The sequence below is a fragment of the Peromyscus californicus genome, unplaced genomic scaffold (genome assembly GCF_007827085.1).
Source record: "Peromyscus californicus insignis strain IS unplaced genomic scaffold, ASM782708v3 Scaffold_5__1_contigs__length_169319896, whole genome shotgun sequence".
In the NCBI taxonomy this organism is placed as follows: domain Eukaryota; kingdom Metazoa; phylum Chordata; class Mammalia; order Rodentia; family Cricetidae; genus Peromyscus; species Peromyscus californicus.
In genome coordinates, this window is record NW_026294573.1 from 91,106,099 (window position 1) to 91,118,723 (window position 12,625).

Genomic DNA, 12,625 nt, shown 5'->3' on the forward strand with positions numbered 1-12,625 from the left:
ACATTTTAAACGCCATATTCTGTAGGTCTTTGAAGTGTTTGAAGATTACCTATCTAATTGAAATATATTTTGTATACCTAAAAAACTAACATGACTATAAGTTTGATTATCATAGATGACTAATTATTAATCTGTATTTCTTTTTTTTTTTTTTAGAATTATTTATTTATTATGTATACAACATTCTGCCTGCATGTATCCTTGTACACCAGAAGGCACCAGATCTCATTACAGATGGTTGTGAGCCACTATGTGGGTGCCGGGAATTGAACTCAGGACCTCTGGAAGAGCGGTCAGTGCTCTTAACCTCTGAGCCATCTCTCCAGCCTCTGTATTTCTTAATTATACATTATAATTTTAAATGAGTTGCATAAATATAAAACCTTAAACATAAATATATATACAGTATAATAAAATTAACTTTAAATTTGTATCAATAAACTAAAATCCACAGCAATGTAAAACATTTTAAACAAGTTGTTGCTCTTTAGAAGTAGATTCAATAATCTACCCTTTAATCCTCTTATATCTCTATTATCCCCTTTTCTTCTTTAGAAATATATTACATTTATAATCAACCCCCTTTAAATAAAAATAAACTTTTATAAGCAATATTTTGGGAATTTGAGCATAGCTTTTTATACTACTTCCTGCTGGTTGGGGGCACTGGCAGTCTTATGCAGATCCTGAGAAAATCAAGATTTATAATTAAATCTTGGCTATAGTAGTCTGTCAGACTGTGTCGACCTTTCTGAGGGTCTTGGTTGATCAGTCCACAGGTTTTTCTGTGGAAACAAAATCAGAACCTCTTTTCCAAAGCAGCGTATCTTTAGACACCAATTTTAAATTCAATATACCTTTAAAATAATACATATTGGTTTAACTGAGTAGCCCCTACAATCAAATGTCTCTCTACAGTTAAAAATCTCAAAGACGGTATAATAATATGTAGTATCCAGATTCTTTGTGTAATTTTTATCTTTATGTGCCTTAACTTTTATATTTTACTATCTCTTTAAAAACTTTTTTAAAACTATCTTTTTCTTTACATAACTGCATGTACTCCTTTTCCTCTCTCTTCCAAACCTATGTACATTTTTACATACACTGTAAACCATTTTATTCCATCTGAATCTGTCTTACTATGAATCTATTTTTCTTCCCTTACCAGGAGAGATTTTAAACTGTTAAGCTGCGTGGTGACTTTGGCTGTTGACTCCGACCCCCTTAGCTTCCCACGTTTACCATCCACTCTGGGATCCATGCTCACTACCGGGTCTTGGAAGCAGTGGGTTTATGCCTCCATCCAGCAGTGTGTAGCTCAGAAATCCTGTTTTTTGTTTGTTTGGTTTTGTTTTTTGTCTGTACTAGCAAAAGCTAAATTCACCATGCAGTACACTGCAGGACTTGGAGACACTTCTGTATACCATGGTGGGAATCGACCATGATGTAGGTCAAGCCCACATGCTGCAAACCTGCCATTCTGTAGCTCAAGCCCCCAGGCCAAGGCATCTCTGTATCAGGGCTTGCCTCAGAGACACAACTAGGAAGCTGTTTTTAGCTCCATATTAGAATCTTCTTTTAAAGCTTTCCCGGGTTTTGGGTGGAAATTCTTGCTCCACGTTGGGCACCAAATGTAACCAGAAGTTTCTCTGGTTCTGCCTGGCCCTACGGTCAGGACAAATGTCTTCCACCTGCGTCCCGCAGCCACTTGATCCCAAGTGTAAACACATAGAGGCTTATATTACTTACAAACTGTATAGCCTCTAGGTCAGGCTTCTTGCTAGCTAGCTCTTATAACTCAACCCATTTCTGTTAATCTATGTGTTGCCACATGGCCATGGTGTTATAGATCTGCAGGCATCTTGTTTCTCCTTGGGCAGCGGGCTGGCGTCTCCTGACTTTGCCCTTCTCTCTATATTTCTGCTTAAATTTCCCGCCTGGCTGCAAGCTTTTTTGTCATAGGCCAAAACAGCTTTATTTATCAACCAATTAGAGCAACACATATTCACAGCATACAAAAAGACATCCCACAGTGGTGGATGAACTCACCAGCAGAACAAAAAGCTTTCTCCTACTTTTCTTTAGTCTGTGCTACCATCAGAAGTGCCACCCACGTTTAGGGTCTTCCTACTTTAGGTAATCTGATCAAGAAAATCTCACAGGTATGCCAGCAGCTTATGTCCTAGTTGAGTCCAGATTCAGGCAAGGTGATCATCAAGGATAACTCTCACACTATACTATCACACTGACTTACGACGTAATTGTGTTGTTAGGATGTGTCAGGATGGGTTAGGAGTGAAAGATGAGAACTTGTATTTCAGTAGATACTATAAGAAACTGCTGGGGTGGGGCAGTAGCTGGAGAGATGGCTTACCCATGTGTCAATTAACAGCCGTCTATAGCTCCAGTTCCAGAGGATTCTATGCCCTCTTCTAGTCTCCATGGGCACCAGGCACGCACATGTTATACAAATATACATGCAGGCAAACACCCATACAGATAAAAGTAAGTAATAAAAAATTTAAAAAGAGAGAGAAGGTATGTTGTGTGATTGAGTTGAAAGATCAGTGAATAAAACTGGCCTAAGAGGGTAGAGAGTTTAGTGAGAAGATCTGGAACAAATTTATGTTTCCACTGAGATGCACTTCACTTATACACCTGGGCCTGCCTGTACCAGGTATATGTTATCTGTGGCTCCATAACAGTTTGCCACACAAGTCAGCCATCTATAGCAGACAACTATTGTATCGCAGTCTTTAGAGAGCCTGCTCCAAGACTGCACCAAATGCAAAAAATGTCAGCGAGAACTAAACTTTTCTATCTGAGGGATAGGGAAAGAAGCACATGCGTTCTGATGGTAACTTTCTGTTTTACGTACTCTTGAAAAAATCTTTTCTCCAATAGAAAACTCTAGACAATATATGAGTTACATTTTGAGGGTCACATTGCAATTCTTAAGTATACAAGAAGCAGAGCCATTCTGATAACACATGAGAAAATTCTCTTGGACTTGGAATGTTCATCTGACTGTAACCATGACAATGCTTGGCTATCAGCCAAACCCCCTGGTAAGCAGGCAGGAGGAACATAACACTCAATTGCTCTGCACTTTCTTGAGGGACAGTGACCTTAAACATAAACAGTTGGCTGATCCCTGAGTCCTACATCATAAAACCAAGGCCAGGAGTTCGTACAGACAGTTAAAATTTGTGCAGGGAGTTACGTCTATAATGTTATCAGCCAGAGTTTTGCAAATGAAGAATTGGCACCAAAGTTGCTTTTTCCCTGATCTTGGATCAACAACCAGACACCTGGGAATCTGTCCTTGTGCAGTTCATTTGCAGGGGCAACTAGTCTACTTTGAATTTGCTCTGAGGTCTTAAATAAGCTAATTATGTAAAAGCTTTCTTTGTAGCTGAGAATACTGTGATTTTCCTATATCAGCCTGAGCTATGAAAAATATCCTAGTATTATTTCTGTTCATCAAAATTATATAGCTTAGGGAGAAATCATCTTTAGACAGTGCACAGAATAAATACCCATAAGCTTGAGATGGAATCATGAGATTACATGTATACACTACATGAAAGTGCGTGGTGATGGGGAGACTCCACAGCTGTTCTTGCACGTGTGAAATTGCAGACAGAAGCACCCAGTGGTCAGAGTCTGTGGCCCCGTAAGCCTTGCTTGCCGGTTCCTCCATCAGAGTTATTCATCTGGCGGGTCGACATCTGAATTGTTAATTGCCATCTGCTGTAATATGCCATGGACTGTGGCACTTGCTTTACCATCCATGGGCAAAAAATCTGATGGTGCTTAACTTGGACCTTAAAATCACTGGTGGTTTCAGACTTACTTTCCTTTTCTAGTTTTTTGTTTATTTGTTTTGGTTTTTTTTTGCATGTATGTTTTTGTGTGAGTTTATGCACATGTGTGTATGCTTGGGTACTTGTCAAGGCCAGAAAAGAGCATTGGGTGACCTCAGTCACTCTGGCTATTCCTTTGAGGCAGGACCTATACCTGAACCTGGAGTTCACATCTTAGCTAGGTTGGAAGCCAGCATGGGGGCTCCTCCCATCTCTACCCACTCTGACCTCTAGTCTATGTGTTTGTGGGAATGCACCGCTTGCCGGTCCTTATGATTGGAGAAGCACCCTTAACGACTGAGCCATCTCTCCCACCCCCTTCCTTTCTAGCCTAAGCAAATATTAATAGTGTCATTGTTTTAGTTACTTTGTGCAACTTGTTGTGTGTTGAGCCTCTGTTTTCTAATTTTCCTTGTGATTTCTTCATTGACCTGTGAGTGTTCCAAAATGTGTTATTTAACTCACAGATATTTTTTGAGCCATCTCTTACTGATTTCTACTTTCTGTTTTGATTAGATACTTTAAAAAATAAGCATTTGATAGTCCAAAATATGGTCTCTTTTAAAAGTTGTGTGTGTTCATGGTGTGATGTTCTCTTAGTTACATTGGGATGGTCAGTTGACTGTGCTGTTCTGGCTTTTTGTGTCCTTATCGATTCTCTTAATACTCTGAGTTGCTGGGAGGAAAACGTCTGTTTAAATTTCCAGTGTTTTTACCTGTTCTTTCATTCTGCAAGTGTTTGCTTCCTGCATTGTCAAGCTCTGATGGAGGTAGATGCCTGCTTATGGTCATGACAGATGCTATTCCTTTTTATTTCTGTTAAAATTCCTTAAGTACTTGATTCTGAAGTTGACTTTGTGTGTTGGGAATACAGCCCTTCCAGCTTTTTTACAACTGGGGCGTGTTTTTCTCTTGCTTTGATTCATCTCTTTGCAGTTTCATTCTTAGGTTGAGTTTTTTGTCCGTTGAGCTATGGCTCCTGTCCACGCTCAGCATTTCTCATGAATCTCTCTTGTCTCCACTGTTGGTTATTAAGTGTTCTGACGCTTGCTCTGGGATTTACAGTAAATACCAGTCACAAACTAAAGCAAGGATCCCGACGAGGGCATTTCCCATTGCTCCCCCTTCTTCTTAAGAACATTCTAACTTTACAGATATTGTAACTAGGAAATTTTTAAACGACACAAAAATATGTTTCCTGCTTCTTCTCTTTCAAGAGAAGCTAAAAATGTGAATTTTTATTTGGTATTTTTTGAGCTGTAAGAATCTTGAAGCTGCTAGGCAGTGGTGGCACAGGCCTTTAATCCCAGCCCCTGGGAAACAGAGGCAGGTGGAGCTCTTGAGTTCAAGGACAGCCTGATCTGCAGAGTGAGTTCCAGGACAGCCAGGGCTACACAGAGACACTCTGTCTTGAAAATAAAAATTAAAAATTAAAAAAAAAAATTTCGAAGGCGCTCAAAATATATTAACAACCTAATCTCAAGAGTTGAAACCATAAAATGCTTCGGGAAGAGAGGGGTAGCCATGCCAATACCTTGGCAGTGCTTTCTTAGATCTGACACCAACAGACCAGCAACTAAAACCGAAACCTGTAAATGGGATTCCATATAAATGAAGAGTTATCAAGAATGTACAAGGACAGCTTAGAGAGTGGAAGAAAGTATTTTCAGAGTATTTATTTGATAATGGTTTAATTATTTGATAATGTCTTAGACTATGTGAAGAACTGTAATTCAACAAGAAACGAGCCAACTAGGAAATTACTGTTTAGTTCACCATATTTTTCAGGGTATAGTCTTGTTTTCAGTTAAGTCTGGCAGTGAATCTGGAGAAAGAGCCATTTTTGACAGGCTTGTCTTATGACTTTGATGTTCAAGGATAGAAAGAAAACTTGCTTGCCTTGTGTTTTGTGATCATTCAGAAGATTCACCCCCCTTTGTCTTTTATGCCAGTATTTTTGGAGGTTAGTATCCAGTAGATATTTGGACAGGAAAGAGGCTGAGAACTGGAGCTGTGCGGGCTGAGGCTGCCTGGGAAGGTGGAGGGGCTCTGTGTGGCGGCTTCTGAGGCTGCTGCGTTCACCTGTGTTCTTCCTCACTCTTCCCTTGTCAGGATTATGAAGAGGCTGTGCTCCAGCTGCTGGAGGGAGCTGCCTGGGAAGAAGCTCTGAGACTGGTAAGAGAAGTTCTGAAACGCTTCTGCTATGCTGGGTGCTGAGGGAGAGGGCAGCTGGGGGTCACTTGGAACTCCTTGTCTTCTGAGTAAGTGACATTAAGTAGAAAGGGCTCAGCTTCCCAGTCCTGAGGATAATCGGCGTCTAAAAAGCCATTTAAAAACCTGGCCTTAGCTGGGCGTCAGTGGCGCATACCTTAATTCCCAGCACTTGCAAGACAGGAAGGTGGATCTCTGAGTTCGATGCCAGCCTGGTCTAAAGAGTGAGTTCCAGGACAACCAGGGCTACACAGAGAAACCCTGTCTCAAAAGAAAATAAATAATAATGATAGTAATAACCTATCCTTGTTAATGTTTGGAATTGGGCCTTCATATGCAGCATACTGCTGTTGTTAAAATGAGTTGAATTTCCTTGGCAACTCTTAGGAAGCCTGCTTCTCAGGAAAATGTCCTGTCCCCTCTAGCAATGGTTTCTGTCTTAACTCTCTATTGGGTAGAAGTATTCTTGCCTTAAAATACTGCATTTATTTCCCTCTTAGGTATACAAGTATGGCAGATTGGATATTATAGAAACCAGCATAAAGCCTTCCATTTTAGAAGGTGAGGATTACATCTGGGTGGTATTCTCTTTTAGAATTAAGGAGAAAGGGAGAAGAGATGGATAGGACAGGGCTCTTTATATTACTGCATTTTAATATGTTCTGCTCACTCCATCATAGTTTTTAAGAATATGTTAAGCTGTTAAATGATGACATTGAAGAGATTTGAGTATTGAAAGCTGTGATATCTTAGTGTCCCTTGCTAGAGCAAACTTTTGGCCTCAGTAGCCTGCCTCTACCTGAAGGCTGCTGGCACTGAGGTGGGTCACATGTTGGTAGTGGTAGTTGTGGGAAGTCTTTGTGCTTGTGATAGTTAATAAACTTGGATATGCACTGTATTATGTAGTAGTAGTTTATCAGTGGTGACATCCCTGTATTTTATTCCTGTTATTATTTATTAAGATAAGTGCCCACCTGCAATTTAATTTCACATTCTACAGAAGTTGCAGGGTGTATGTGTGGACACAATCACACACATTTATAGAGAAACAGGAAAGACAGAGTACAGTGTTATTTATGGGTAAACATAGATGGAGAATGGTGTGTTCTTTTGCCTAGGACAAGCTCTCATGTAGGCTTGAAAGTTTTTAAGATAAGATAACACTTTCTGCAAATAAAGTACATGGCTCTAGAAAACAGAAAAATTAACTAACAGCTGCAGAATGTTCAGTTCTCTGGGGCCCCTTAAGAGCAAAGTAGGGAAGAGCATCAATTTCACCTCCAAGTCTTAGGGAGTTGCTGTTGGCTTTGCTGCAGTTTTAAGCAGGGCTGCCTGGTGAGTGATGTTTGTGTGCACTCACGTTCTCAACCTGTCTGTTTCCCCGTCGCTGTTCTGATTAGAGCTGTGGGTACTTTTGCACTGTTTGCTGTAGTCATCCAGACTGAGTATAGAAAGCAGCCTCCCTGACCCTGCGCCATCATCGGGGCAGTTCTCACCATTGACAGCAGCTGGGGTGCTGATAATTCTTCCGCAGGAGCCTGGTTTCTGTGCCCTCGGAGAGTTGAATTTAGTTGTGTTTCCTTTTATTCTGCTAGTGCTTTTTCCCCTGGACAGTAGTTTCCGAGTCACTAGAAGCCCTTCTTCCACACCACAGCCATTTCCATGGGTTAGGCTCCCCCCATCCCGCCTTGGTTAGCACCCTCCTGCCTACCCCCTTTGTCTGCTCTTTTCTTTTATCAAGTCTTCACTGATAGGATTTTGTAAATTTCGTGGTTGAGTATTCTGGGATGGTATTGTGAGGGGGTCTCTGCAGGTGTCAGGGCAGACAGCGATCCACGAAGAGGTGAGACTGAAAACTCGGTTCAGATTGATTTCAGGGAGTCTGATGCCAGGTGCTCTATTGCCAGTGTTTAAACACAATATAATTTGGGGGAAAATTTCCTGGTATGCAATCCCTAGTGCCCATAATTACATCAAAGTTCTCCTCGGGGTACATGTCATTTCTTCCAAGAAGATAGGTTCTGGAGATGGGCTATTTGTATTAGCTTCAGAGCCTAAGGAAGGCTCTGGCCTGGTCTTGGTCATACAGCTAGTGTAGGAGTCATTTGTGCTATTAGCCACCTCTAGTCCTGGTTGTGGAAGCTTGGGGAGCCCCTGGCTATACAAGTAATGTAAGGGTCATTTAGATTAATTACTAGCCACCTCTGGTCCTGGTTGGGAAAGCTTGATACAGCCTAACCTAACAGATAACACAGATCTCTGGGCTATTCATCACCTCCAGTTCCTAACTTTCTGGATGGAAGAACAGGTTTTATATCTTTTCCATTGCAAAGACAATCCTGAGTGCTTAACATTTCTGGTTTCCCTGGAGGGTCTGTGGGTACAAGGACCTTCGTGTTCCCAACAGTATTGATGAACTCTGAGATTTGGTATCTCCAACTCATTAATGGAATGAAAAAATCTTGGTTGGTAGACCTGGATACATTTTTTGTTGCTGTTGAATTTTAAGCTGCCTTCATCACACCCCCTTCACTTAAGTTTTATTTTCTCTTTGCTTAAAAATCATGCTCAAGGTATTTTTCATTCTGCATCCTCAGCCCATAAAAATTACATGGCCTTTCTGGACTCGCAGACAGACACATTCATTCGCCATAAAAAACGTTTGCTGGTAGTTCGAGAACTCAAGAAACAAGCACCATGGGTGCATGTGGGTGAGTGCCTCTGAGAAGCCCGTTGAGACTGTGGTGGTGTGTGGGAGATGGGCACCGTGCACCTTGTCTGTGCTGCTGGCCTGTGTCAGTTTATAACGAGAAAGGGATTGTTTGGGCTCATGGTTTGGGAGGTAGAAGAGTATTGGTGCCAACATATGTGTGACATTTAGGGAAGGCATTGTTTCAGAAAAGCAGGCTGACAAGAGGTACATGTGTAAGACAGTGAGGACGACACCAGTCTCGCTGCACAGACCCACAAGAAGCAGGACGCAGGACTGAATGTCACGGAGCTCTTGCTTTCATCATGTCCCGCTGAGGGTTAAACCTCCACACGAGTTGCTGAGTAGGGACAGACTACTCTAGTTGTTTTCTTGCTGTGGCGTAGCTGCCTGAAACTCCACATTGCAGAAAGTCTGTGTTGGAGAAGTGCTTAGGGCCAGAGCCAGGCAGAAAACCAAGTAGTCCCACCTTTACCCATCCAACCAGAGCAGTGATGTCTTCAGTGTTCACAAAATGAAGTTTCCTAATTCCTCCCCACCTACCGCCTAGAAAGGAAAAGAAGAAATGTGGAAAAGTACAGGTTTGTAGTGAGGATAATTGGTGTATTTAGTGTTGCCTTATTCGATTTGAGATCCACTTTGTACTGTCCACCCACTCTTCAGGATGTGCTGGTTGAGCGTATAGTCATTTGTGTCTGCATCTGGTTCGTCTTTTCTAGATCACCAGGTGGCCCATGCTCCAGAGTCAGCGCTCTTCTCGGAGAGTGGCAGTGAGATGAGTAGCAGACCGTCCCACAGTACCTCCAGGGTATCTGCGTACGTATGAGATCTAGTCGGCGTGCGGACTGTGCAGAGACAGAATAATAGACTGGACAGTGCAGGGGGAGTGAGAGAGTGTCCCTCGGGGCCAGTGTACACTGTGCAAGGACTTCCAGCCCCTCCTTGAAAGGAGGCTGCCTCTGAAGTTCGCTTCTTACAGTAGAATTCACATTGTTTTCTTCTTCTTCTCCTCCTCCTCCTCCTTCTCCTCCTCCTCCTCCTTCTTTTTTTTGAAAGAGGGTTTCTCTGTGTAGTTTTGGTGCCTATCCTGGATCTCGCTCTGTAGACCAGGCTGGCCTCAAACTCACAGAGATCCGCCTGCCTCTGCCTCCCGAGTGCTGGGATTAAAGGCGTGCGCCAACACAGCCCGGCTTGTTTTTTTCTTCTCTTCATTGTTCCAATGTGCTATCAGGTGAACCTTATGTTACCTTGCCCTTTATTTTTTAAGACAGGGTCTCACTATGTAGCCCTGGCTGGCCTGGTACTTGCTATGTAGACCAAGCTGGCCTCTCATGCATAGAGATCCACCTGCCCTTACCTCCTGAGTGCTGGAACTAAAGGCGTATGCCATCACCCCTGATCTTACCTTGCATTTTAATCCAAACTGAAGGGAGAAACAGAGCTGTTTAGCTTTCCTCATTTGCCTCTCCCTAGACTCCACTGGTTACATGTGGCTGTAACACCTCTTTACTAACGTCTCCCAGATAGGAATGCTGTTTGTAGATGCTCTGGTTTCTTAGAAAGTGGTGGCCAGCAGGCACAGGAGGAACCTCCTTTTCAACATCTCTCATTTCTGACAGGAGGTCATCTAAAAACCGGCGCAAGGCAGAACGGAAGAAGCACAGCCTCAAAGAAGGGGGTCCTCTAGAGGACCTGGCGCTTTTGGAGGCTCTGAAGGAAGTGGTACAGAGCATTGAGAAGTTGAAAGGTATGGTCTCAGTGCTCATCATGATTCTTGACCACAGAAAGTAGCAAGCGGTACCACAGACAGGCATGCTGTGTACATAGTGAAGATGCAACATGGGGCTGCTGAGATGGCTCAGAGGATAAAAATTCCTGTCACCTAGCTTGATGATCTGATGTGCATCCCTGGGACCCACATCATAGAAGGAAAGGCCACCTCCCTGAAAGTTGCCTTCTGATCTCACAAATGAAATTTTTACAAACCAACAAGCAACAGTGATGTTGTGTTCGAGTAGAGCAGTGATTCTGTGACCTGTGGGCCAGGACCCCTTCACGGGGTTGCATGTCAGACATCCTGCATAGCTGAGGCTTACGTTATAGAACAGTAGCAAGATTACAGTTAGGAAGTAGTGATGAAAATAATTTTATGGTTGAGGGTCACTACAACATGAAGAATTACATTAAAGGGTTGCAGCGTTAGGAAGGTTGAGAACCACTGAGTTATAGGGAAGAAATAACCAGTCAGTGGGAAGCTCATGTCCATACACATTCCTGAGTCAGCCCTTCCCAGCCCCTAAAAGAGAAGCCTTCCTGGGAGCTAGTTAGTAGTACTTAGGCCAGGACCAGGGACTGCACAGCACAGCTTTCTGCTCATTCAGTGAGTGTCTCTTTCCTTCTCATGTGCTGAATTACTTCACTTTTGGGAAGAAGAGGGTGGAAGAATGCATCTGTAGGGTGGCACTAGACACTGTCGCCTGGGAAAGAAGTTACTCTATGATTCTAGCTGGAGCTGGGGCTACAACTCACCGCTTCCATATTTCTTCTCTCCAGATGAAGTGCACACTATTTTAAAGGTGCTCTTTCTCTTTGGGTTTGAAGAGCAAGGAAAGGATTTGCAGAAGGCCTTTGAGAGCACTCTGAAGCTGCTGGAGAAGGCAGCTCCAGAGATCTGGACTCCAGCCGGCCAGGAGAGTGCAGTCACATCTGTAAGTTTCCTCGGGCACCACGTGCAGTCTCACTCTTCTCCCCAGCATCCCCAGAGTCAAGAGGCAAAGAAGACTTGCTCTGCAAGTGTCAGAGTCAGATTGCCTTAGCTTTGTGCTCACCTCAGCAGTCTGTTTGCCTGTTTCGTGCCGAGGTGAAGGAGGTTGTTAGTTTCCTTTTCAGATAGAGCAGCTCTCGTAGGGATGATTGGAAAATCTTCAGTGACAGTGGAGTAGGGAGGGGAAGCTAGCATTAGAGTTATGGCTCCCTTCCTAGGGCTGCAGTCACGGAGGGGGGTCTGTGAGCTCTGTGTCCCATGAAGCATTCCCATGTATTGTCATCCCTCTGGTTTTTAGGCCTCTGCTGGCTACTTGAGCCCTCAAATCTACTGTGGAGTTTTGATTAGGATTTAGAAAGGCTGGTTGTCACTCAGAGTTCAATAAAGAAAACAAAATCCACACCTGTTAATTTCCCACGGAGAGTTTAATACCTGGTTGATTAAATAAGCATTGAAGGGCTGAAAAGGCAAAAGAGGAGTACAGGAGATTGAGAGAGAAACAGAGAATGACTAGAGAAGTAGCTTCTACCCCTGCAGAGGGAAGAAAGGAAAGAGCTTGGGGATGGTGACAGGTCGGAAGCCCAGGGTCTGCATCCTCTGGAGAGGCTGCTGGTTAGTGAGAGTTGAGGTGAGGGTGGTGGTCCTGATGAGGCTAGTTTAAGTGTTCCGAGATCAATGGAAACTGGAATGAATAGCCCTTAAAAACAAACATGTTACTCTCCCTTCCAGCTTTGCACTCTCTCTCTAGTCCCCCCGCTCCCCTTGTTGGCGGAGCATAACAGGGAAGGAGCCAGTGAAGAGACGTGTGCATCATGTCCCAGCCCTGGCCTCCCTTGCTGGGTACAAGGGTGGCTTTGGTGCTTAGCGACAGGAGGTTGCAGTCATTCCACTGGCTAGTGTTGGATTCTAGGTTTTGATTTCCTAGGTTACTGGGGATACTTCCCTGGGTGTTTTACCAGAACGTTTGGAAGGTTTGATAAGAGGGTGGATATTTGTAAAGAGCACTTTACAAACCACAGCAAGAGCTGGGCGGTGGTGGTGCACGCCTTTAATCCCAGCACTCGGGAGGCA

At 43.4% G+C, this 12,625-nt stretch overlaps 1 protein-coding gene across 5 annotated transcripts in view; it reads left to right on the forward strand.

The window, feature by feature from the left end:
* Elp1 (elongator acetyltransferase complex subunit 1) overlaps positions 1-12,625 on the forward strand; it is a 65,889-nt gene that overhangs the window by 47,858 nt on the left and 5,406 nt on the right. For all 5 annotated transcript variants that reach the window (XM_052717143.1, XM_052717140.1, XM_052717142.1 and 2 more), the window contains exons 30-35: positions 5,982-6,044; positions 6,581-6,641; positions 8,678-8,791; positions 9,510-9,606; positions 10,410-10,537; positions 11,344-11,498. In XM_052717143.1, coding sequence (XP_052573103.1) covers positions 5,982-6,044; positions 6,581-6,641; positions 8,678-8,791; positions 9,510-9,606; positions 10,410-10,537; positions 11,344-11,498 — 618 coding nt within the window. The remainder of the gene's footprint in view (positions 1-5,981; positions 6,045-6,580; positions 6,642-8,677; positions 8,792-9,509; positions 9,607-10,409; positions 10,538-11,343; positions 11,499-12,625) is intronic.